Raw genomic sequence first — 26,387 nt, 5'->3', positions numbered from 1 at the left:
CGCGGATAGCGACTGATATGTCCTCCAAGCCTCCCATGACAACAAGGGCGGGGGGAGGGGAAGTGCCTTGACAGAGACAAGGCAGTGGCTGGAAACTACAGGTCCCAGCATGCAACACACCTCCTCGCTGCGGAACCCAAAGCAACGCACGCTTCAGTTTCCTCCGCGGAAGCACTGCAACCCCCCTGCAAAAGCGGCTCGCCTGAAAAGTCAACGCTCCCATTCACCTCACGTGACGCCCCCCCTCCAAAGGCGCCCTCACCTCCTTAGGCTGTCACTGGCGAAAGTCTTCGCCAATCACACCCTTCCACTTAGCACAGCCCTTTCTCATTGGTGAAGATCAATAAAGACGCCTCCTTCCTTCATCCGCACCCTACGGCTCCCGGTCCTGATTGGCTGCCGGTCTGCCCTTTTGAAGTACCTGTCGTGCTCTGACAGGTTAGTAGGGAATTCCGGACCAACGGGGGCGGAAAAGCTTCGCCGTCCGCTCCGCCCACCCAATGAGAAAGTCAGCGGCTGCTCGGGCCGCGAGCCTCAATTAACCATTTTCAGTCCTCCTCCCCCCCCCCCGGCCTTCCATGCTGGCTTCGGTTCTCCTCGCCCTCATCCTCCGCAGTCCCCTGCCGTAACACCGTCCCGAGCCAGCTCCCCTCCTACGGAAGCTGCTCCCTCTCCCCAGCTCGCTCCGCCCCCCTCCCCCGAGCTGTCGCCCCGCTTCTTCTCTCGCGCAGCCACGCCTCCTCCTCCTGTTTCCCGCCCCCTCCTCTCCGCATATCTCGCTCGCTCGCTCGCAGGCGCGCGCGAGCTGCTCCAGTCTCGCGCCGCACTGGGATGTTGGCGGCGGCGGGCGCCAGTTCCCGGGTCACCAGAAAGGAGGAGGGGGCGGCGGCGGCGGCGGGCGGCAAGAGGCTCCACCGCCAGTGAAAGGGGCGCGGAAAGGCGCGTCTACTTCAGCCTCCCCCCCCCCCCGCTCCTCGCGGAGCGCGCTGAGGGAACGGGGCGGACTCTGCTCCTCCTCCTCCGCCGCCGCGCGTTAGGCGGAGAGACAGCGAGGAGCCCGGGGAGCAACATGGCGGAACATTCAGCCCCCGACCACAAGCACAAGCCCGGCGCCGCCGCCTCGTCGTCGTCATCTTCCAACTCCGCCGCCGGCTCCCAAGCGCTGGCCAACAGCAGAGGCTCTTCGGCGGCGGCCGGCGCCGGGCCCCCGGCGGGCGGGGGCGGCCTGTCGGGGGGCCTGTCGCAGCCGGCGGGCTGGCAGTCGCTGCTCTCCTTCACTATCCTCTTCCTAGCCTGGCTGGCCGGCTTCAGCTCCAGGCTCTTCGCCGTCATCCGCTTCGAAAGCATCATACACGAGTTCGACCCCTGGTAAGGGTGCCTCGCTCCCCTCCCGCCGCGCCGGAGGGTGGGACGGAGCCCCGGTGCCGGCCCACGAGGGCAGGCAGAGCAGGCGGCCGGAGTTGCACGGCGCCGGTGAGGCGGGGTCTGTAGGGCCCTTCGGAGGATGGGAGGCCAGCCGCCGGAAAGGGGCTCATGAGGCAGATCTGGCAGGGCAGAAGGGTTCCGACGGCGGGAGCGGCCGAGGTTTCGGGGGCCAGACAGCCGCGCTCCGCGAGGAGACAAGTGCTAGGCGAGGGTGGGTTGGCGAGGAGACGAGCAGGAGTGCCGTTGTGGGCTGAAGGTGGAAGGGCCGCCAGGCGCTGCGCGGAGGTCTGTTGTACTCAAAGCGCCCTCTCCGCCTCCTGTGCCGGTGGTACCCGAGCTCCTCTTTTCTCCAATAAAAAAAAGTCTTACGCCTTGAATCTACGTCAGATCGTGGACCGGGAGGCCCAAAGTCTTGCTCATTTACTCATTCAGAAAAACTTGTGCAGTGCCCGCTATTATCGTCGCTGCGGCATAAGAGACGGGCGTGAGTGTATATGTATGAGAGCGGACTAGAGCGAGGAAGCGCCCGCGTAAAAGCTTTGGGCATTGAAGGAGGGGGCCTTGCAATCTGCTGCTGACGGGACGCTAGCGGAGAAGCCAGTGAGGGGCAGTGTGTACTGCATACAGGTGGGTCGTGTTCTCGTTAGGTTGAGTGGACTCGATGCTGTGGCACAGGGAATATCTGCGAGGCCACCTCTGCAATCATATGTAGAGTGGGGAAATCAGTGTAATCCCAGTAGAGATTGGCATTTTGCTCTGTCTTTCCTGCTTCCCCAGCGAGCCTGTTGCGAACGGTGCTATGCAAAATCTCAGGGGAGTATCTTCAAAATGCGATCTGGGGCATGGGAGGTAATCAGAAAGTTGCAAGGACAGCAGGAAGGAATTGCTGGTAATAATGCTCTTGTATATTGAAATAAGACAGTGAGTGAGATTTTGGTGCCATATTGTTGATTATGATTTTGTATATAACTTTTTGCTAGGTGTTTGTCATTTTTTGTTTTGGTGGCTGTAAAGGGACTTTGTTTTGCTTCTGAGTAAATAGGTTTAGAGGCAAAAGTCCCATTTCATGGAACATCATATATGGCTCTTGTCTCAACAGTAGAAACTATGAGTTGATTGCACATCAGATGTCAGCCAAATTGCAGTTTCTGCAGGCTTGGGAATTCGTCCTGTGCTAGGCTGTCCCATGCTGCATTGTTTAGTTTTAAATTGATACTTTCTGTCATGGGATAACTATTCATTCTTGAACGCTGGACAGGTGTATCATTGTAAGGTTATTTCTGACTGGGAGCTTCCTGTGCTTCTGATTCTGCACTTTAATCACAACCGTTGGAGGCTGTTGTAGCATTGTTTTCCTCCACCCACCTACATGGAGATTTGCATGTCTTGCCCCTATGTTGGATTGCATCATCATTCTAATCTCATTATTTTTCCAGCCTGTCATGTGAACCACCACATTGCTTATGAGCGTGGATGCATTTGAAGGCTGCCACATGTTAGACAAATCTGTGGGAGCATATCCTGAGAACCAGTCCGTACATTACATCAATGTGTACTTACTATTACCGGTATGCTGCAGTGGAATAGAAGGTTAAACTTAGACAAGGAAGACTTGGGTACAAATTCGTGCTCAGCTCACTGAGTAATGTAGGGCCAGTTATTCTTGCATTCATATATTCAGTATTTCTCAACCTAATCTACTTAACAGGGTTGTTGTGAGGATAGGATGGGATATGGCCTTCTATTGCATCCTAAACTCCTTCTGGGTGGAATATACATGTGCATTACAGACCTGTGGTGTGTGTATATATTTAAACTTTTAATGTTTTTTTAGTGTATACATGCCACAGTTCTATGTATACACTGCTGTCCATCATAAACCAGATGGGCCTTCATGTTTCTGTCTTGGGGGAGGGCCATAGCCCAGTAGTAGAGCATGTGGTTTGCCTGTAGACGGTACCACATTCAATCCTTGGAATGTTAATAAGGTCTCAGGGGGTAAGCTAGATGTAATGTTGATCCTTTATCAGGCCTCCCACGGTTTTTCAAAGGTAAAAACCACAGGGGGCACTCAGATTAGGGACTTTGTCCTGAAACAAATATGGTTGAAATCACATTGGGAAAATGGCATGGGGTTAGTCCCTTTCCTGGGGATGAGAGTAGTACTGTATGTTTTCTGCTGCAGGGCAAATAGAAGCTCTGGGCCTAATTTTTCCAGTGCTAGCCACAATTTTTCATATTTGAACCTTCAGGCAGAACGTATTGAGATGTGTGAAAAGCTTCAAACACCCCTATTTTCTCCCACACTTAATGGATTTTTTCTGGTAAGAAAAAAGGTGGAAGAAGCTGTGGGAAAACATGGGAGGGCAACAGATTGAAGGGGACATCTGTACCCCTGTAAAATTCTGTGAATGAAACACTGCAATTGCAGAACAAGAAATCCTCATCTGGAAGCACCCTTAGAATGAAAGAATTCTGAGCCTAGTAGGAATTTGTTTTGCATACCAGCACTGAATGCAGCTCACAGGCATTTCACACAAAAATGCACTCCTGGTTAACCCCTGCCCCAAGTGGAATAATTTAGGATGGGGGTGGGTGTTCCTGCTTATTGTTTAACAACTGGGAGTCAAAAATCTTCACTGATCTCCTGCAAATCACCCAGAGATCTGCCAGTAGGTCGAGATCTACCTTGTGCTCACCCCATGGTGTACGCTACAGATTCAGCTGCTTAAAAAGATATGTAGCTTCTTCAGTCATTACTGTTCAGTGGTTACATGCTGCAAGTCTATTACATGCACCTATTAAAATATAACTTCTGAGGCAGCCCTGAGTATTCCAGGATTCTAGCCAAGAAAGATAACAAGGGGCAGATTGAAGATGATAATCTAATAGAAGTAGCTTGAGAGATGAGGGTAAAAATGGTGGCGCCAATTCATTTCCAGATATTTCAGTATCGTTTTATTTTTGCAGCCCACTGTGCTCCTGCTTTTGCCCAAAGCGTTTGTTTTGGATAGAATTAAAATTTGGAGATTAGTTATGAACTTAGTGAAGAATTTGTTTACAGACATGATTTATTTTGCTGTGCTATTCATTAAAATGAAAACTTCATGTGCATTGAAAATACATTTTTGCCACCTCTGCCTGGTCCTATGGCTGTCTTCTGTAGATTGGACTGAAGAAGGATCTTCAAATAAGAAACTTGGATTTATCCATTACAGTATATAATATTTTGAAGATAGCTTAATCTCAGCATCAGACTGGAATTGGAGACTAATATAGCACATAAATACAGAGATGATAAATACAACTTTTACTAATGGGTGAATTGTCATATAATACAGAATCTATGTTTTAAAAAGCAGATATAGGACATAATTTGAGGTTTAGGCATATTGAATACTAATCTTTGGTAAAGATCTGCATTTCATGTATATTGAGAACGAAGGCTGTAAAAGTAAGGTGTATATAAAAGTCACTTTCCAGGGTTTTGTTGCACCCCAGCAATGACTAAGACTGCAGTCCTATGGAAGTAGGCTCCATTAAAGAAAGTGGGACTTATGTCTGAGTAAACATAAGATTTTGCTGTGTGTAACAGGCTGTACAACAGGGATGGGCAACTTAGGAAGTCTAGAGGCCAATTTTGCCTTATGCGGGCCACACTCTATGGGGCACTCCTCCATAATTTATTTATTTTATTATTTCATTTCTATACCGCCCAATTTATTATTTATTTATTATTAAATTTATTAATCGCCCATCTGGCTGGTCACCCAGCCACTCTGGGTGATGTACAACATATAATAAAACAGTTTAAAACAATAAAATTCTACCATAAAAACATTTTCTAAAATACCCTAACCCACCCCAAATGCCTGCCTGAACAACCACGTTTTTAATGCACGACGGAAGCTCATTAAAGAGGGGGCATGACGGAGTTCCCTAGGGAGGGAGTTCCACAGAGTGAGGGCCACCACAGAAAAGGCCCTCTCCCTTGTCCCCACCAGTCTAGCTGTCCTGGCTGATGGGACAGAGAAAAGGCCATCCGAGGCTGATCTTGTTAAGCGGCCTGTCTGGTGCTGCTGGAGGCGCTCCTTAAGATAGGCTGGGCCAGAACCATATAGGGTTTTAAAGGTCAAAACCAACACCTTGAATTTGGCCCAGAAAACAACTGGCAACCAGTGCAACTCCTTCAGCACTGGAGTGATGTGATCTCGCCGGCGGCTGCCTTTAATCAGGCGAGCCGCTGCGTTCTGTACCAGCTGCAGTTTCCGAACTGTCTTCAAGGGTAACCCCACGTAGAGCGCATTACAGTAGTCTAAACGAGAGGAGACCAGGGCATGTACTACCAATAACTGAAGCCAACCATGATAATGCTCCGTACTGCTAAAAGGGCTCTCATGGAAAGCTAAATTTAACCCTTTTAGCGCACTCTAGCATTAAAATTGCCATTTGGGGTGGGGGTAAATATATATTTCTGTACTGCTGTTGCCTAATTTTACAGGGGGTGGGTGTGGTCTGCATGTTGCCCACCCCTGCTGTACAGTAAGAAGTGGGCTTGAGTTCCAGGAACTTCCATTGATCAATATGGGGCAAAGTCAATAAGCTATAATGTGGGTCACAGTTCAGAAGGGCTAAACCTACTCCTTGTCCCATCACCATCCACATTCTGTCACAGCTAGTCACATAAAACTGCACATGACTAAAGCTGGATCAGGGCAAAAGTCTTGCTATCCAGTGTTGGCAAGGGGAGTTGGCCCAGCTGACTCAACAACAAAGATGGATTCCATCCCCTGGTTAGCTCTCAAGTGACATCATTACATAGCCAAATCTAGCTACATGGTGACATAGAGACCTGGTTTGCAGGATCAAAACAAGCTGCAGTGGCTTGTTGTGAGCCACGGCACATGCTAGGTGCAATGTGCATAATCACCACCTGGCTGCAGTTTATCGTGTCATCCAGATCCATAGCTTGTTGGAGTATTAAGCAAACTACAAATAACCCATGGGCTTTTGTAGATGTATTTGACAGTGGTTTAATCCTCTAACAAGTCATGCCACCCAGGTTTGGAAGATATAAGCTGCGGCTGGGTGATGATTATGCAGATTGCATTGCAGCTCACAATAAGCCACTGTGTCTTTGTTTTGATCATGTGAACCAGGTCAGTGTCTTCCTGTTTCCTGTGTGATTAACTAGGATCATGCAGTGGCAGGAGTCCTAAAATGTGCTAGAGCAACAGCATATCAGGACTGGGAAAACTGGAAAAAATAGGGTTTTGAGAACCTTTCCATATACTTCCAAGATCCCACTTTTACCTAAAAGTTCAAATGTGCAAAATTGTATCCAGCACTAGAAAAATTAGGCATGTAAATGAAAGAGAAAAATGGATACCTGACATTCTGGGGGAGGGGGGAATCATTGTGCTAATAAGCTTAAAAAACCGATTACAATAACTGTTGTAATAAATACAGTGTAAATTCTGATTCCATCTGTATATAAAGTCATAGTTACAGGAAGCTGAATACAAAATTACTTGCATTGATTAAATCAAGGTAAATCAGTTTATAAATGTAATTTCATTGCTCTGTCCAGAACTAACTGCTGGGATACAGAGAATCATGCAACTAGTTCCATGAGCCCAGCTCTGAAGAGATTAAAGGGTCTTTCAGAAGCAGTTTCTGATATGGTCTGGTATTCAAAGAAAAGAAAAAACAAACAGCCCCCACTGGGAATGCCTAAACGTTCTTTCTAAGGTACTCATTTGTAAATTAATTATTTCAAATGTTATAGTTGCTCAGCATCCCAGGGTTCCTTATCTCTGAAGAACTTTGTAAATCTCCAAGTTAGGAAACTATACAAACCTAGTTCCTTCACAATTTGCAATAGACACTGTGATTATGTGACCTTGTAATCTGCTTTATGTCGGTAAAATGAGTAGAGCGTTGAAGGTCAGGAGTATTATCAAAATCAGAAATGCAACAGAGGGAGCTCTGCTATTTCAGCATTTTCAGATGGAACATCATTCTGAAGGAGATTCAAGGGTTTGTTTTTGTTAGAGAAGGTGCAGTTCATCAGATATGACCATATTAATTGGGATATGCTTTTGATGCATCATGAGGCTTGTTGGATTTTTCTTTGGGTTCTGTGATGCCATGTTGGTTGAATGAACAATTAGAAGTGAGTTACTGCACAGCCATCATTATTGCCTGCCCCCCATACCTTGAACTGAATACAATTGTATATCCTTGTATGTTTTCATTGTAACTTGCTATATGTTGTACACAAATTAGAAAAGAATTATAGTCCTTGCCCTCCGACTTCCAGTCTAAATTTTTCACAATCTTTTCTGGTTTATGTAGAATAAGTTTTATTCCTTGCATAACTTAGTTTCTGGTGGACCTCAAAAATTGTACAAATAACTTCTTCAGCCTCCCTTCCCCCCCTCTTTAGTATTTGTAGTATTTGTAGAATTGCTTTATTGCAATTCATTTTACATTACATAGCATCTGACAAGGACTTTCCAGTATGCTTTTCTGTAGATATTTTGGCTCCCTTAGCTCTTATTATGTATATGGTTGAGTCCTTCCTTGGTTGACTAGCTGAGCCTTGATAATATGATCAGGTTCCTGACATTTATCTATAGCAGACATCCAACTTTGCCCAGGCAGTGGGTCAGTTCTCCTAGTGCAGGGTTAGGCAACTTGTGGCCTTCCAAATGTTTTGGCTTACAACACTCATCAGCCCTAACCAGTACAGCCAATGGTGAGGAATGGTGGAAGTTGTAGGCCAAAACATTTGGAGCTCCACAAGTTGCCCAATCCTATCTTAGTGAAAAAATGATCCCAGAGGTGTTTGGAATTTTCCTTTTACATCAGTGAGTATGTTAATTATAGCTAATGTTTATAGTTAGCCACAAGAATTAGGTTTTCTGCCAGTGAATGGTTTTCAATATGGTATAGTATGTTCTCCCTTTCTGTTATAGCAAATGCAATCAATTGAGCATATGAATGCTTGGTAGTTGTTTGACTTACTTTTTGGTAAGTCCTTTAAAAAGGGTTTTGTTTAAGTATTCACACTTTTTTCAGACATCTTATTCTTCCTTTATTCAGAAAGCTTCCATATTAAAGTTCTATGAACTATTGCATGGGAAGCAGCTACTTTCATTTTACAGGTTTGTTTTGTGTACTGTCCACTGCCTTATATAGTAAGTGGACTGGGACACAATAAAAGATAAATGTGAGCTCTTTGAGGACTGTGATGTGGAAAGGTGGAATGAAGTGTCCTTGCAAGCAGTAGTGTTTTCTGGAACCATTCAGTGAGTGACTCTTACCTTAACAGTCTTTTATGCTATAAATAATTACTATGCACATAAACAGTACATTATTATTCCATCACAATAAAAGGATATGATTCTAAGTGAATGGATGGTTTTAGGAAAATTTGACAGTATATGTATTTTTATTACCCCTGGATAGTGTTGAGTTCTAAACGGCTTCTGGGTTTTTCCCTTGTTCGTGTGTTTTACTCTAATGGTTTGATACTTGAGATTAGTTCATGCAACCAAACAGCACACTGCCTTTATTCAGAGTCCTTGTTGCTGTTAGGTATGTTGTTGCTTCCTGGGAACCTGAACAATTATTTCAACCCTGTCTGTATGGGCATCATAAATGTATCATGGTAGACTCAGAAGCAGACAGGAGAAACCACCAAATCAGTCACCCATCAAATTGTATAGCTAGTGAAAAGGGAATGGAGACCAATTTGAGGGTAATTGTTTTAAACTATAATCCTGATTGAATTGTGTCTTCTTGGCCACACATGCAAATTTAGTTACTTTTCCTTTTTTTCTCATTTCAAATAATTATTTATTGCAGTTCTTTTCCACTTTGGTTTTTAGCCATGTTGCACTACTATATTGTGTTCAGTACTTGCTACTGAAAAATGAGTTTGGCTATGCAATTCATAGCTTTGACAGTATTCAGTTGTAGAGAAAGTCTTGTACTATGAGCAGAGCTCTGTTCATAGAACAGAAGTTAAAATCCAAGCCAATAATTCTAGCTTTTCAGAATTTTGCTGGAAAATTAGCTATCCCTGCTGTTCCTTGTACTAATACAAATACTCTTTTTATCTATTCCACAAGATTGCTTTTATGTTTGAATGGCCCAGTATTGTGGTTGTTCATTAGACTTTCTTCATCTGAAATATGTTGTCCATCCCCAGCCGTCAACGTTTTCAAATAGATGACACATGACAGGATCTCCTCTACTAGTTCTCTTCTACAGTCTGCCCATTATTTGCCTCTACACTACCACTTGATTTAAATCTCCTGTAGTGGTTGCTCTTTGCCTGGGATACTTTTGCTGGAACAATAGGAAGAAATCTATTTTATGGCCCTATGTGAGCTTCCTTCCTTTTTTTTTGCTAGTCTGTCAAGATTAAGGTAGGAAATTAAAATGAGAAGGTGATGGGTGGCAGTAGGAACTTATCAAATGGATTGAGAGGCCTTTTCCTTTATACTTTCAGGTGTTTAAGGGCTTAAGACTAACGTTGCCAACATGCTGTGTTTGTTGAATTCTGGGCTGTTGTGATGTGTGAATGCAGCTGTGTTAACAAGCCATGGTTTGTTAACCATGAATCACCCAGAAAGAGAACCTGTGGTTTGTTGTTGGGTTGTGAAGTCTAGGTTGTTTAAACCATGGGTTGTCAAGTGAAAGAAGAGGGAAACAACCCAAGGAATGAGAAAACAAGCCACTGTTTGTTCAGTCATCTGCCATACAAAACCCTGGGTAGGGCAACAAACCATGGGTTAATGTTATGTGTAAACCAGGTCACTAAGTAACTCTTCTTCATAAAACTGACATTTTTTCTCATCAATGCTAGTTTTTTAAGACTTATTGAGGAGTAGGTTAAATTGTATTAGTAAGGATAAATGTAGGGGAGTGGGGGAGCTTGTATAGAATCTCATCACAAACTTCAAAAGCATCTAGTTATGTAATGTCTTAAGTTGAATTTGGCATCAGCTGGTGCAAATGTTACCTTGTAGAAACTGTTTAAACTTCACTCAGAAGCAGGTGTCAACTGAAATATTTAGTCCAGAGATTGCATGTTAATTTTTTGTGATCTCTAAGTTCATTGATGTCCTCTTTCAAGATGTTGAAAATGCTTCTTAGAGCAACAGTTCTTCTTATAGTTCTCACTCATTGGATCAGATGTTGGAAACCTACACAATAGCTGTAGTAGTGGAACTCAAACATGTTCCTAGTGTAGGATTGTACTTCATCTCTTGCCTTATGTCTAGATAACAGCCTTCTTGCATGTAAGATTTTTTGTTAACATGTTGCTGGTGCTGGGTACCAAGGTATATCAGGACCATGGCATGAGGAAGGTGGTTTTAACTGTTTTCCCGTGATGTGGGCCTTATTGGAAACTGCCCTCCCCTGCTATTTGCAATGGGAGCAGGAACAGGAGGGCAATTCCTATTGAGAATGCAGTGGGGGCAAAGAATTAATCCTCCCCGCCAAATGCCATGGTTCCAGTTTAGCTCAAGTCGCTTTGCACCAGCTATTCATTAACAAAAAAAAAATCTTGTATGCAAAGCCAGACCTTATGGCAAAAGTCACATATAGTTTGGCCCTAAACAAACAGTCCCTAGTAATCATACATTTGGAAAGTTGCAAAGCAAAGTGTTCCATGGACTGAGCCTGTTAACAGATTCTTTGAAACCAAATGGGATCCTTCTAACTTCTAACTGAAAGTAATGGAGTATCTTTTATGTGATATGTCCTGTTTTCCTATGTTGGAAGGAAACTGTCACATCTCGCACCTCAGCAACTCAACTTCTGACCAAAAAATGTTGAAATATGAAATGCGTGTGCAGCACTAGAAAAACTAAGCATGTAAATGAAGGAAAGAAATTGGATACCTGACAATGCAGAAAAAATGCAATATGCTAATAAACTGATTACAATAACAGTTGTATTTAAAAATAAATGTTAAAATCCAACATACATAGTCACTGGAATCCAAATACAAAATTACTTGTGTTGGTTACAGAAATATCAAGATAAATCACTTTATAAATATAATTTCATTGCTCAGTCTAGAACTAATTGCTGGGATTCAAAGAACCATGCAACTAGTTCCATGAGCCCAGCTCTGCAGAAATTAAGGTGCCTTTCAAAAACAGTTTTTGATATGGTCTGGTGTTCAAAGAAGAAAAATAACTAAAATAGGAATGCTTAGAACGTCTTTCTAAAGTACTCAATGCCAGTTTGTAAATGAATTGTTTCTAATTCTATAGTTGAGACCTTGACTGTATGTTCGAATAAAAACAAAATTATTGGAGCTGATGCTCAGTTATCAATATACTGAATTAGTGGATAGATGAGATTGGAAGACTAAACTTTGTTAAATCAAGGCAAAATCCTGTATTCACTGCTGCATAAACAGAGTACTCGTGCACCTCTGTCCCCTAACTCACTATCAAAGAAATATACCACTTTCTATCAGTATAGTTGCCCATACCAGGAATGGTCATCGTCGCTTCTAAAAAAAAATGAAAATCAGTCTTTAGTATTCTGCAAGTGCTCATTTGAACTCTTACCTGCCATTAGTTAGACTTGCCTGAACCTTCCTCCGCTTCTTGATGAAAGAGTTGCTTTGTTAAGCTCTGCTGCCTCATTATTTCCTCTGAAATATTTTAACATATACAATATATTAGCATACATCATCTGAGCTAAATGTAGGCCGGAACTTCAAAATGAGGATAATTTTTGGTGTTTCTTTTTAATTATATTGATATTAAGACCTGTGTCATCACTTCTTGAGTCCTATATTTCTCCCTTAAAACATTTTTGCTTCTTTCCAACTAGCAGCTTCTGAGTTTTAAAATTATATGGCCTATGTAGTCCATTCTGCATGTGTTGTATAACTGGTAAAGGTACCTGTGTGCAAAACTGTGCAGTTTGTGTAAGTTCTGTAGGTTCTGCAAGCCTATGCAGAATTTTTCTTTGGACACAACAGCTTCTGTAGCCCGCAGCTGTAGTCTAAGAACCCTGTATCAGAAAATGATCTTTGGTTATTTGAAAATAAATGTCCTTTCTACTTCCTTAAAAAAACAAACTAATAACCAAAGCCTTTGTTCTACTTGTATATAAATATGTGAGCAATTTCATAAATAGAAAGTGGCAACAAGCTAAGTTCACAAAATATTTAAAAACATAAGTTTAATTAAAAGGTAAGGAGGTTGTCTAGAATTCTGTACATATGGCAGTTGTAATACAAGAACAATAATACCAGGCAACAAAATAAGTGTATACTTTAAAAAAGCAGTTTCTCATATATACATATATAAAATCAAAGCATTGTGCCTCTTAAGTTTGGATTGCTGCAAAATTCTCATGACACCCACTGCAGAGCTGGGAGCAGGAGTTGCTCAGAGATGGCAACCTTGCTATCTTTCCTAACAGGGAAAACGCAAAAGTAAGAATGAAGAATTGCTATATATCTAAGAATAACAAAAGGGAGGGTGGATAAACTACATGACAGTGAACAGATAAATTGGTAAGAAACCCACATGCAAAGCATATGCTACGGAGGAATCATTCACTTTTTCAAAAGGGATTGCTTCCCTCACCTGAAGTGCTTTGAGATTGTCAACAGATTACCCCTCTCCCTTTCAATTTAAGAAGTCCTAGATTAAGGCTGCAATCCTATACCCACCTACCTGGGGCTTTAATTAAATGGGGCTTACTTCTAAGTAGACTTAAGATTATACTATAAGGGCATTTGGTGAAGGAACTAGTTTGAAGTTGAAATTGTTTATGCAGATTGCAGTTCAGTAAGAAGTCTTCTTGAATAATTTCCATATTAGAAATTACAGGCGTTTAGCCCCCAAATGAAACTATATGTTTGAAAAACTGTCCGATAAACACCTTGGATTGGATCCAGATTTAGTCATAATTAGAATAAACCTGATCAAATGAATGAGTTAGTCATGACTAATTTAAGTGTCATTTTTTTAAATGGGTCTACTCTAAGTATTACAGTATGGCTCCAACCCCTTGTGTTTACCTGGAGTTAAGTAAATTTAACTACTTAAGGGGAGCTATTAAATTTAATCTATTTTTTCAGGTTTAACTACAGATCAACACATCATCTTGCGTCACATGGATTTTATGAATTCTTAAACTGGTTTGATGAAAGAGCATGGTATCCACTAGGAAGAATAGTAGGTGGGACTGTAAGTACTGGGAAAATGTATTCAAGTTTTTTAAAACATCTATTAAAAATGAACACTATTAAAGTATTATGCTTCCATTCCACGTTAATGTTTTAATTTGTAGTTTTCAGTCAGGAAGAATAAACATTGATTGGGTGTTGTTTTTAATGGTTTAAATCAGATACTTAAATTTTAATAATAACAAATGTGTGTCACCCTGAGAGCGTTGATTATAGGGCAACTCATAGATGTTGTTATTATTATTAATAATGTCTGAAAAAATGACCTGGTTTAAAATGCAATTAGAATTTAACAGAAATGCATTAAAACCTACACTTGAATCTCAAAATTGGTCATGACCATCTAGCAGACAAAGGGCAGTATCCAATGTGACATGAGAGCTAATGTAAATCACATTGCGCTAGCAGAAGGGACCTCTAGCACAACACCATTAGCATTAGCTAGTGTGATCGGATTCCCCAGAAAACCCATCATGTTAGCTAACGCTATTGGTGTTATGCTAGAGGCCCCTTATGCTAGCACAGTGTGATTTACATTAGCACTTGTGTTGAATCAGATACTGCCCAGAATGAGTTAAAGGCTACTTTTTTATGTGAAAAAGGGTTTATAGAAGAAAATACCTTACATAATATGGACTGTAAAATTACTTGGAATACTGGAGAATTTGAACATTACTGCAAACTAACCAGTTTACCAGTAATTGTATGACTTTCTGGCTGGTGGAGTCATATTTCCCACAAGTGAAATACTTTCCAGTCAGAGTGGAAGCTGAGCTACACAGGCAATTGACTCTCATGAGGTATCCATACAACATCACTAGAGACTGCAGACCTGTTTGAATGCCCGCATATATATATATATATATATATATATATATATATAGTATAACCATAATGTATACTAACTTTGTGTAGAGTGTTTGGTATGCTAACTTTGTGTAGAGTGTTTGGTATCCATGAGTTGCTTGTGAGAAAATTCAATCATATAGTGCAAAGTGGTACAGTCTGGAAAACAGGCTGGCTCTAAAGCACCTTCTGGAGAGGAGCAGCTTTGGGGCTGAAGTAGAGCCAGGAAGAGCAGAGAATGTAAACAGCATTTGACTGTAAAGCATGGCTTTCTCAGAGAGCCCCATGTGAGCCATTGATTCGGTTCGCATGTAACTGCAACTGCTTATGTGGCTGCAAGTGCACACACTGCCTCCAACATACTTGTTGCTCCTGCTTTCCTAAACAACTCAAAGAATGCCTCATTCCTGGGTTTTTGTGACATCCAAACCCAGAAACCCTCTTTTGTTTAGGGGTAAAATAACCCAGAGTTAACCCAACAACAAACCATGGGTTAAAATTCTGGATTGTTTAACTCTAAATAAACTGTGCACTCACGAACAACCCATGGGTTGTTAACTGTGGGTTCTTTGACAGTGCAAACCAGTCAGCAGCTGGAACCATTCTCTTTCATATTCAGCAGTGGACTGTGCACTCACAAACAACCCATGGGTTGTTAACTGTGGGTTCTTTGACAGTGCAAACCAGTCATCAGCTGGAACCATTCTCTTTCATATTCTGCATGGAGAAAACGGGCCCATTTCTTTATTTATTAGCTACTTATTAATAATATGTATATACTTAGAGATATTATATGATGTAGAAGTCTTTGTGGTTGCTGTGCTGTCCCACATGGATTCAGAGCTTGCATTGAGCTCTATCCGAAGCCCTACTCCCACCCTCCATGTATGGCTCTGTCTTCCCGTTCAGTTCTTTCCTGATTGCAACAGCACTAGCACCTCAGGGAACTTCTCTGCATAAGCTGGAGTTTAAAAAAAAAAGAGGGAAGAAGGAAAAAGGAAAAAAAATCTAACTTCAGTTTTTATCTGCTTTTATCTCTGGTAATCTGCCTGCATTGTTTGAGCCTTCTCAGCCAAGCACTTTTCACCTTCAAAGAAGTAAACACTTGAACAAAGGGATCCCTTCTTTGTTTGAATGCAGGTTCTCCTGTGACCAAAGATACTGAAATCACTTTCACGTGAGTTTGATATCCACAGTCAAAGGAGATCCCTCATTCAAAAAAAATGTGGAATCTCTGCATATTTCTTTGATGTGAGATGAGGCAATAAGGGAAGGGAAAAATAAGGGAGCAATGAGTCTGATACCTCATTCCAGTGTCATTGCCTCTTTGTGGGGTGGGGGGTGCTAGGGGAAAGACAAGATAGTCCCTACAACAGTTCAGTACCAAACTGGTGAATTTCAGAACTGTAATATAACCAGCTTTTAAAAGAAAAGCATAATGTTTCTAAAATGTATTGAGTTGCCAAAATTGAATGTTAAAAATAACTTCTGTGTAGGTCAAAAGCTTTTGTACACTCAAACCAGAAGATGTTCTTGTAGACAAAGAATTTACTTTATTTGTTTCTTGTGATATAATTGTATTAGGATATAATTGTTGTTGTTACAATGGATATTCTGTGGCATGAACCATCTAACGCATATACAGATGTGTTCTTGAAAGTGGGTTAACTCCTTTTTCAATCTAAGAAGTGCTGTTGAGTAGATCTACAAGATGCAAGTCAATAAAATCTATTCTTACATATTTGATCAGGAGAACACTTAATGAAGTAAATCAATTCCTCTTTCTAAAATCCTGAATTTGTTATAATTTGAATAATATCAAGTGTAGATCTACCGGTTTCAGCAACAAGTCACATCATGTGGTTGTGTCACATAGTGGGACACTTGATAGAATCTTCTGTGAGCCTATAATAATGGCCATATTTTCCATGTATTAAGCTACACTATAACCTTTTAAAATTAGCAATAGTTATATGTTTATATATGAAACATCTGCATATATGGTTGAATTGATGTTGCTGCTGTGGTTTCAGCAAATGAAACACCCTGAAGAGGTGAAAGCTATGCTACTTCAGGCAACCATATTTGTCAATTTTTATATCTCTTGGACCCCTGTTTGAGCCAAACAAATTTTACAAAAATGAAATAATTTGTGTTCTAAAAAAAGTTACAATGATCTGAAAAAAGGTGTAAATGCAAACATATAGAGGAGGGCTGCTCCACCAGGCCCTCAGCATGAAGGAAGGCACTGAGCCAGTGCTGGGGGGAACAGCCAACTCACTAACAGTGTCTGGCTTCCCTGTGGGATTGCTGCATGAAGCGACTTTGTTGGTGATGGGAAAAGCAGCTATTCCTCCCAGTGCCAGCCAAGTCCCTGGCTTCATATGGAGCCTGGTGTCCTTATGTGGTTGCCATGCAAAGCATTTACACCAGGGCAGTTTCTCTTAGCCCCCACCTGAGTTCCCTGCTGCCCACATCCCTGCTGTAATCCCCAATCTAAATGAGAAGGGTGTTGAGTAGGAGGGAATGCAGGGTACAGGGGAATCCCCACTGTTATTTCCACCTCCTGAAGGAACCCTGGCTCCGTGTGACAGATTGGGGAGAAATAGGACTCCTAAAACACTCAATTTTAAGCGCTGCATAAATTATCTCTCCCAAAACTGCAACCTTTTTCCCTCTCCCCGGGCAGAAGCTGCTATTCCTACTACTGCTCTCGCTTGCACCCTCTGTTCCTGGCTGTTGCTTCAACACCCCAGATTTTCTAACATGTGTTTTCCCAGTACTTTTCCACATCAGCTGTATGCCCACTTGCATTTCTAAACATAAGTAGATCCATGCTGGCAGTGATGGGAAAGGGCCTGGGGCATCCCTCACAATAAAAAAAAAAAAATCACTTGCTGTTTGTGAGAAATCTTTTATACACTTCAGTCTAGATCTGCTAAGGTAGCTCTTAGTGTTTTCTTGAGCCATCCTTGAAATACAAGAGTATATACAGTTTTTTTTAATACACACATTGTGCTTTGTGATATGAAGGTTATTTTGCTGCAGGCACTGAACAAGATGTTTGGCTCTGTTGATAGCTTGATTTTTATATGGGTTGCTGAAGTAAGAATCTTTTCAGCATGGGTTACTTCAAGATACTTTTGAGTCTTTTTATAACATTGATTCAGATAGAAGAAAAACTTATCTTTGGTCTGGAATGTGGTGAATTGTTTTCCCCCCGCATCTTTCCTAGGTGTACCCAGGGCTGATGGTGACAGCTGGCCTCATACATTGGATTTTAAATATGCTTAACATCACAGTCCACATAAGAGATGTATGTGTGTTCCTTGCACCAGTTTTTAGCGGCCTTACATCAATTTCTACTTTCCTGCTTACCAGAGAACTGTGGAACCAGGGAGCAGGGCTTCTAGCTGCCTGTTTTATTGCTATAGTACCAGGTTACATATCAAGATCAGTTGCGGGATCTTTTGACAATGAAGGGATAGCTATTTTTGCACTGCAGTTCACATACTACTTGTGGGTAAGTAACTGCTGAAATTTTATAAACTTCACTCATTTTCTTATTTTTAAATGTACTTGATTTTCCTTTAAATTTATTTTAGATCTTTAGATTTCTTCTTTCTAGTTGTTAGAAGAAAGCAACAATACAGTTAGGTCAAGTTTTTGAGTGAGCGCCTACGTGTTTGCGTATGTGTATTTATGTATATATAATTTGCTACTACTATAATTACTTCCCCTTTCAAAATAAAAGTGTTTATTATATGGGGAAATGGCTCTTAATCAGCAAAACATCACGTCGTTGTCAGGTAGATATAACTTAAACATTTCCTGCATATGGGAGTTATATCAGGGACCAGTTGATTTTGCAGAGCCTTTGTAACTAATTCAGAAAGTAAAGTATCACTGTGGTTTCTGAGAAAAACTAAGAGTATTGTATAGTTCCACCTCTACTCTTATAACAGCATTTTTTGGTATAATTTGTTTTTGTTACTATTGTTAAAACTCAAACAACTTTTTTAAGGTAAAGTCTGTGAAAACTGGATCAGTCTTCTGGACAATATGCTGCTGCCTATCCTACTTCTACATGGTAAGCGATAGCTCAAATAATTGTTCTTGTAACAACCAGCTGGAATGAATTCAGGGAGTGAAGGAGACAAATGGCAGCTGTTCAGTCAAACTGATGGAGTGGGCCTTGCTTTCCTACCTCTTTCCCCCTCTGGGCTTAATGCTCTCATTGTCTTCAATTTTTTCAAGAAAATTGGTATTAGATTAGAATTGTAGATAGTATTCCCAACATTCTAGTATCTCCTATTCAGCAGTGTAGGGTGTAGTCACAAGGGGAGTGGGGGTAAGTGTGAGCCATAAAAGACCCAGAAAGGTAGTTATAGATCATTGTAAACTAGACACAATCAAGCAGTTTATATTCTGTTCAGAAGATTGCAAGATGGAAATACCTCAATTTTTTAGATAATGATACTTCCATACTCACCTATTTTGTGTACTACCTAATCTACGTTGTGCTTGGAATTTTTCTATTTTGTGGATTTTTCCTTGTGGCTTGGGTTGTCTTTCTACTGTGTGTGTCTTGCAGTACTTCCAGTAATTTATGTTGGTCAACAAAAACTATGTACAAAATAGCATTATATTATACTATACTTATTTCTCACAGGTTTCTGCATGGGGTGGCTATGTTTTCATCATCAACCTTATTCCACTGCATGTATTTGTGCTACTGTTGATGCAAAGATACAGCAGGAGGGTCTACATAGGTGAGTGTTTTGACTTGCTGAAAGTGGTTGAAAAGTGTTCATTGTTACTTCTTTTCTGAGTTTTAATGGCTATGAAATTAACTTAATTCAAGTGTTTGGTCTAGTCACATCTTAGCGTATTGATAGTAGAATAGAATTATTTTATTTCCTATACTTTGAAAATCATGTGGGATTACATTATTTCTGCTTCCCTGTCAGGCATCACTTAGTTATTCATTATGTATTACAAGTATTTATATCCTTTCCACCAAAACAGCAAGGATTATAATACTTCAAAATAAAACCCTCATTAAACTTGGTCTAAGAGAGCAATCCTATGGCTCCCAGACAATGGGGAGTCATAGGATGCTGCCGATCTCCCCTTTTACAGCCATAGACAAAGCTACCACCGTGGAGGAGAACTGATTGTGGATCATCTCTGTTGCGACCTTGGAAGAGGATGGGGAGGCATGGAAAGGGGGTGTGCTGGTGGGACACTAGAGGATATGGATCCGCCATGTTCTCAAGCCTCTCTGTTCCTGGCCCAGACCACAGGAAGGCAGGAAAACTAGACTGGCCTCTGAGCCAGTCCACCTCAAAATGCATTTAGAGAGGAACAGGAGACTAAAAAGCCCCTGCCGTTTCTCCTGCCCTACCAGGGAGGATTTAGAATAGAAAGACTGCTCCAAGATTAGAGCCCTCTGTCTATCAACCTTCAATCCTGTTGGATTGCACTCTAAGGGTATCTAAAACGGCAGCCTAAGTTTAATTGGGTTTCAGTACTCAGAAATATATGCAACTTTCTCATTGTTCCCAGTGTAAGAGAAAGGGTTGGTTAGTCCCATCTCTAGTTTGGAGGTAATGGTGAATTCTAAATTGGAGGTGAGTGGCCACACAGTGCAACTGTCTCTTCATCACTGTCTCTTAAAAATGCAGTTTGTTGCTTTTATTAGTTATAGCTTGAAAGCAGATAATACCTGAGAGCAAAGAAGGATTTACCCCATAACTGTTCATATATCAACTTGTAGTTAGCTCTTTAAGAAGGCCTTAATGCAAAATGAATTGGAACAGAGTAAGGTATGAACTCAAGAAGAAACCCTATAGGCATTTGACACTTGGGTTCATGCTTCAGCACACCAAGTTGTGCAGAGATGCAGATAAGGACTAGATAATATAACTGGAAAGCCCCTCTCAAACTTGCCCTTCTCAACACCTTGTTCAGAGTCTGAGAGAAGGCAATTGCCTCCTTACCAGGAAAGGAATCAAAGCTGTTCTACTGTTACAGAAGGTAACATGTTGCAGTGCACTGAGGTCAGTGAAAATAAATAAATAAATAAATATGTATGTATGTACTAATCCTGTACATTGCACTCCCTGTATCTAGCATGAGAGAATAATCATTTTTTAAAAAGATCTACAGAGTTATTGCTTGTGGCATCTAACAGCATAACACAAGCAAAAATAGTCAGGTCCTTGCCCCCACGGAGCTTACCATCTAAAGTAAACCATAGTAGAAAAGGGAGAGAGGGAGGCAAATGCAGTTGTAACAGTTTTTTATCTGTTTTAAATTGTTTTAAAATTTTCGAATGTTAGTTTTTCTATTATGGGTAGTGGCTAACTTAAGTCTCATTCATTTCAATGGGCCTGCTCTAAGTAGGACTAACATTGGATACTACCCCATGTTTTTATTACGTTGTATTCTTGGGTTGTAATTTTTGTGAATTGCCCAGAGAGCTTTGGCTATAGGGCAGTATAGAAATGAAATGAAATTATGTAATACTTAAAACAAGGTTACTGTTGAGAATGAGGATTAAGAGGAAAAATCAAAAGCCATATGGTATGGAAAAGTTGAGTTTTGAGGAAGGAGCACCACCTAGATGTTTAGGGAAGACATTCCACATGTAAGGGGCAGCAAGGAAGAATCGGTGGAAATGTTTAAAGAGCAGGAGACATTGAATTGGTTGATGGTGGTAGATTTATACTGGAGTAAATTTAAGCAAGTAACTTGAATTTATGTTTTGGATGCACCCCCTTTAACTTAAAAGGTTAATCAGGATAATGAATGAAACAAATCCAAATGAACATTTGTCAATTTGATAGCCCTGCTGCTGTAAAATGTATAAAAAGTTGAGTTAATTTGCCTAGCAATGTTATACAAGATGATTTAACATTCACATAACTTTTTCAGAATGTAATTTTTGGGGCAGAAATGGACACATTCTATGGCTTTGGACAAACAGATGAAAGCAGGGCATCTATTTGACCTACTTGGCATCATAACTACAATGCTGACTAAACTCCTACTGACTGCTCATGCATATCTGATGCAGTGTTATTGATGTTGACATCCATATGAGTACATTTGAATCAGTTTAGGAATATAGCACAAAATCTGCAGATGGTTAGTTACAAAAGGTTACTGTACTGAATTTTAAAACACCTTGAAATGGAATAAGCTGCATGTTGTGATCTATTTTGGATCACTATCTAGTTGTAAATATAAACATTTGCTATACTAGATATGTATTTGTCATAATTTAGGACTTGTTTCAGTCTAGTTTTTAATAACTTTTAAGGGAATGTAAAGGACGTAATGGGCGAGTTCACACATCGTGCTAAGCCACCCTGAGAATAAGCCACGGTGGTTGGGTGGCATGTCCGTTGCTCCCGACAGATGATTGCCCTCTCAGCAGCTTGCCGTGGCTTGCCTCTCCATCAGTCCCTCTCAGTCCTTCCAGCCACTGCCAGCACATGTACCAGGGGCCTTTGTAGCAGAAATCCTCATTTCCTATGTCAGCACCCTTTCTGCACTTGGTCTGCTGGGGTTGCCGGCTCACAAGAGAAACCTCCACCACCACCCCACATCATGTCACTGAAGGGATTTAAGCTTCTGAGCCTTTATGCATTTGCAGGCTTTCAAAAATTTGTCTGCTGTTGAGCCCAGCATAGCCATATCTCCCTCTTTTCAATGTCCTTGTCAATGTCATCCTCCACTTTGGTGTTTCTGGAGTGAAACTCCCCCCGCCCCGAATCAGATTGTAAAAGGAAATAATTTTCTAAGCCCTTATGAATGTGGGAAAACCTTCACAATTTGTTTGTGGGGGGTCTTGTTCTACTGTCCACTATTTAGCCAAGCATAGCTATATCCCCCTCCTATTAATGTCCTTGTCAATTTCATCCTCCCTTTGGGGCTTCCCTTACTAGTGAGCACCTTTTTTAAAAGGCAGTTTCACATTCTACTGAAATAATAACAGTTGCTCCTAAAGCTCCTTCTGTCCTGCAGCTGCCAGCCACTTTTGGCTACCCCCTGCCCCTTCGTGCTTGTTGCTTACCTCCCCAGTCTCCATTGCTAGCTGTCAGATGTACATGAGGGTTACAGCTCAGTGAGCAGGATTGCTAAATATATGCAGATTTGAAGACAGAGCAAGGACTGAATGGGTAAAGATACACACATTTCAAGGCAGACAAGAGAGGTGGATCGGTAAACATATGCAAATTTCAAGGCAGATAGCAAAAAATATGCAAATTTCAGAGCAGTTAAACAGAGGGGAACTTGCTCAAATTTCAAGGTAGAGCAATAAATTGAGGGGGAAATTACACAAAATTCCTAGCAGCGGACATTCACTCATGCACACTTGTGCAGGACCGGGGGGGGGGGGGATTGCGAACATGTTTGGGACACTCTCTAGTGTCCTTTCTTCAAGATTTCTATGAAAAACAAAATTTAAAATCCATCTTGGGGCAGAGGGCACTGAGAAGGGATGAGGAAGAATGGCAGGGTTACTAGTGAGATTACAAGAAGTAGCAAGGGTTTTCACCGCTCTTGTTGGGTAGCACTCTAGACGTTCCCAACAACTCAATATAAAATTGTCCTACTGGATTTGGATCTCACAAAACATCACCCTGAAAACAAGCCACCCTAAACAGCCTACTACAAGCCATGGGTTCTCAGGGTGGCCTGTTTGCGAACACAACGCAAGACGGAAAAACCACCCCAGGTTCAGACATCACACTAAGCCACCCTGCGACCACATGGTAACAACCCACTGTGACTTTGCGTGACATGCAAGCAAGGTCAGTGGCCTGGATCGCACAACAAAACAACCCAAGGTGGGTTGTCACCTTTGTTTATTTCAGGGTGGCTTGTCATTATGTCTGAACCCGGCGCGGTTTCCTCAGAGTGGTTTGTTAACCATGTACAAGCTACCCTGAGAATCCATGGCTTATTGTTTGGTTGTTCAGATTGGTTTGTTGTCAGGGTGGCTAGTTCTGGCATCTGAACCTGGCAGAATGACTTGTACATGTTTTGTTGGAAAGGGCTACAGAGCCACCTGGCAACAGTAGCAAAAAAACCAGCTGCTTCTCACAGTGCCCTCTGCCCCTCCTCCTCCAGTTTGGCCCCTTGTGAACCGAGTGAGCGGGTAAGTGCTCACCCCCAATTTGGGACCGTGGCCGTTTGGGAGTGGTGGTTAAGCTTTTCCCCTCCTGTTTTCCTGCTGAAATCCTACCATCCATGAACAATGGTTTAAAAAGAGGGGAAAAAATCTCAGTTTACATAAGGTTTACGTAAGTTTTTTAAAAATGGATAAAAACCCTAAGGGAATCAGACCTAAAATGCTCAAGTGAGGACTGAGCATACTCAGTGGCCACAAGATGCTGGCTCACCGTAGGGGTGGTGGAAAATTTGGGGGAGAAAATGCAAGCGATATCCTGGAAGAGGGCATGGGTGACTGACTAGAACAGAAGCACACCACATAATATTTTAAAAGTTCCACATTATATATAACAGATACTTCCTAAATAGAATAACAAGTAAAATATCATAGCATGATAGGTAAAATATATGTTGTGGCACATCTTACAGTGTTCCTCTTGCTTATTGCTGTTTTGAAATGGTTAAAATATTTTGTGAGCTATATTCATATGCAAACCTAGGCCACCTTCTGATGGCAGTGCACCCTGCAAGATGGGTTAAAAATCTTTTAAATAAAGAAAAGCATATCACTTTAAGGTTACTAGCCTGGTAGATGAGGGAATGGATGTAGTGTATCTTAATTTTATCAAGGCTTTTGACAAGGTTCCCGTGATATTCTTGTTGGCAAGCTGTAAAATGTGAGCTAGACGAGGCTACTGTTAGCTGGCCTTTGTAGGTGGTTGATGAACTGTATCCTCAACTGTTCCGTGTCAATCTCGAGAGAAGTGACAAATTGAGTGCTGAAGATTTTGTTCTGGGCCCAGTGTTGTTCAACGGCTTTATAAATGACTTGGACAAAGGTGTAGATGGTATGCTCATCAAATTTGTAAACGACACCAAACTGGGTGGGGTAGCTAATACAGAAACTGGATTCAAGACAATCTTGACAAGATGGAGAACTGGGCCCAAACTAACAAAATGTATTTCAACCAAGATAAATGTGAAGTCCTGTGTTTGGGTAGGAAGAATCAGTTGCACCAATACAGGATGGCTGACACCTGGCTTGACAAGAGTACATATGAAAAGGATCTAAGGGTTATCAGCCCACAAGCTAAATATGAGTCAGTAGTGCAATGTGGCAGTAAAAAAGGCTAATACAATTCTTGTTCAGGGCACCACAATTTAAGAAGGTTATCAACAAACTGTAAAATGCCCTTAAGAGTGTGTCAAGATGGTGGGGGGCCTAGACACCAAGTTGTATTAAGAAACATTGAAAGAGTTGGGTATGCATAGCCTGGTGAAGCATCAGTATGATAGCCATGTTTAAATATTTGAAGGGCTGTTACATAGATGATGGAACAGATTTGTTTTGTTGTTGTTCCAGAGTGTAGGACCAAACCAAAATTACAAGAAAGGGGTTTTCAACCAGACGTTATGCAGAATTTCCTGATGGTACAAGCCATTTGACATGAAACAGACTGCCTCAGAAAGTGCTGGGGACTCCTTTAAGGTTTTCAAGCAAAGGCTGGATGACCATCTGTTAGGTATGCTGTAGTAGTAAATTTCCTGCATCAGCAGGCGGGTAGGCTAGATGACCTTTGCGATCCCTTCCAGCTTTATATTGTAGGTGCTTCATCTGCACTATAAATAGCAGGAAATGCTCTACACTATAAATAGCATGGCTTTTTACTTTTGTGTGGTTTTCAGTGGATGCTGTCCTTGCCCTCCAACTCCTGACCAGCTGACATGCACCAGGAGTTTAATTTTCTGCTCTGTGTTGTGTGTGTACAACAAAGCCATTTCTGATTTGGTTGACAGGCCAGCATTGGCTTGTTTTCACTGAGAATAATTCTGTTAGATCAGATGAGATACAAGACAAAAGCTTCACATTGGTGTGCTATTCATGTAAGAAAAAAAAATGGCAAAAAACCCTGTTATTTGTCAGAATGCTTCATTAGCCTGGAGGTTTTGTCAGTTATTAACAAATGGTATTTGCTACTAATATAAAAATAAATATCAGGTAATACCCAGTATCACTGATATTTCCTTATTTGTGTATCTAATTTGATCCCAGTTCTTTGAGTGTAGGAGTGAATGTCTCAAAAAGAGAGGATCAATAATTAGGATGTTGGGTGCTAAGTAGCTTTAGAATGGTTGCAGCAATCAGGATTCTTTTGACAGATGGGCATTGCAATTACTATATTTCCCCAAAAGATTCAGCTAATGAGAATAGCTTCTCACATTTTTTACTTATCTGGAACTATATTTAAAAATGGTGTACTTATAAAGAAGCTGAGTGACAGAACGTTATTGAAGGTTACCTTGGTATTTACAGAAGAATAAAGCCCTATGTAGTTGTTCACCTGCAAACAAGTAAAGCTCAAGTGGGGAGGGGGCATGGATGTGGGCGCACGCATAAGCCGCCCCCCCAAGTCCTTGCATGCCCAGTTGCCTTCTAGATTTTTGTGCATTCAACCAAAAGAGTTGAGAAGGGTTCTGTAAATGCATCCAGATGAATGCACTTACAGAGCTCCCACGATTGTACACGTTATAAGCGTGTTCAACCGAAAGATGAATCATTTGCAGACCTTCACATTGAACTAGAAGCCAGGCACGCAGGGATTGGGGAAGGGAAGGGCTTATGTATATGCCCATGTCACCTCCCCACTTGAGCTCTATTTGTGTGCAGGCAAACTCTTGCATAGGGCTTAGC

The 26,387-nt window shown here is 41.5% G+C and overlaps 1 protein-coding gene across 2 annotated transcripts in view; it reads left to right on the top strand.

The window, feature by feature from the left end:
- Nucleotides 1-329: 329 nt before the first annotated feature.
- Nucleotides 330-26,387, top strand: part of STT3B (STT3 oligosaccharyltransferase complex catalytic subunit B) — a 52,853-nt gene continuing 26,795 nt past the window's right edge. The window contains exons 1-5 of one of the 2 annotated variants that reach the window (XM_084858268.1): nucleotides 330-438; nucleotides 13,556-13,664; nucleotides 17,745-18,032; nucleotides 18,534-18,599; nucleotides 19,182-19,281. In XM_084858268.1, the coding sequence (XP_084714394.1) occupies nucleotides 17,760-18,032; nucleotides 18,534-18,599; nucleotides 19,182-19,281 (439 nt within the window). In that variant the 5' untranslated portion in view covers nucleotides 330-438; nucleotides 13,556-13,664; nucleotides 17,745-17,759. Of the gene's footprint in view, nucleotides 439-1,039; nucleotides 1,369-13,555; nucleotides 13,665-17,744; nucleotides 18,033-18,533; nucleotides 18,600-19,181; nucleotides 19,282-26,387 lie in introns of those variants that run through there. The other variant, XM_084858267.1, reaches the window with a different exon arrangement.

Source organism: Heloderma suspectum, chromosome 5 (genome assembly GCF_057233095.1).
Source record: "Heloderma suspectum isolate Gila_16-S chromosome 5, 16-S_ref, whole genome shotgun sequence".
Classification (NCBI taxonomy): domain Eukaryota; kingdom Metazoa; phylum Chordata; class Lepidosauria; order Squamata; family Helodermatidae; genus Heloderma; species Heloderma suspectum.
The sequence above is the reverse complement of the archived record's forward strand: the minus strand, read 5'-3'. Positions and strand labels throughout refer to the sequence as shown.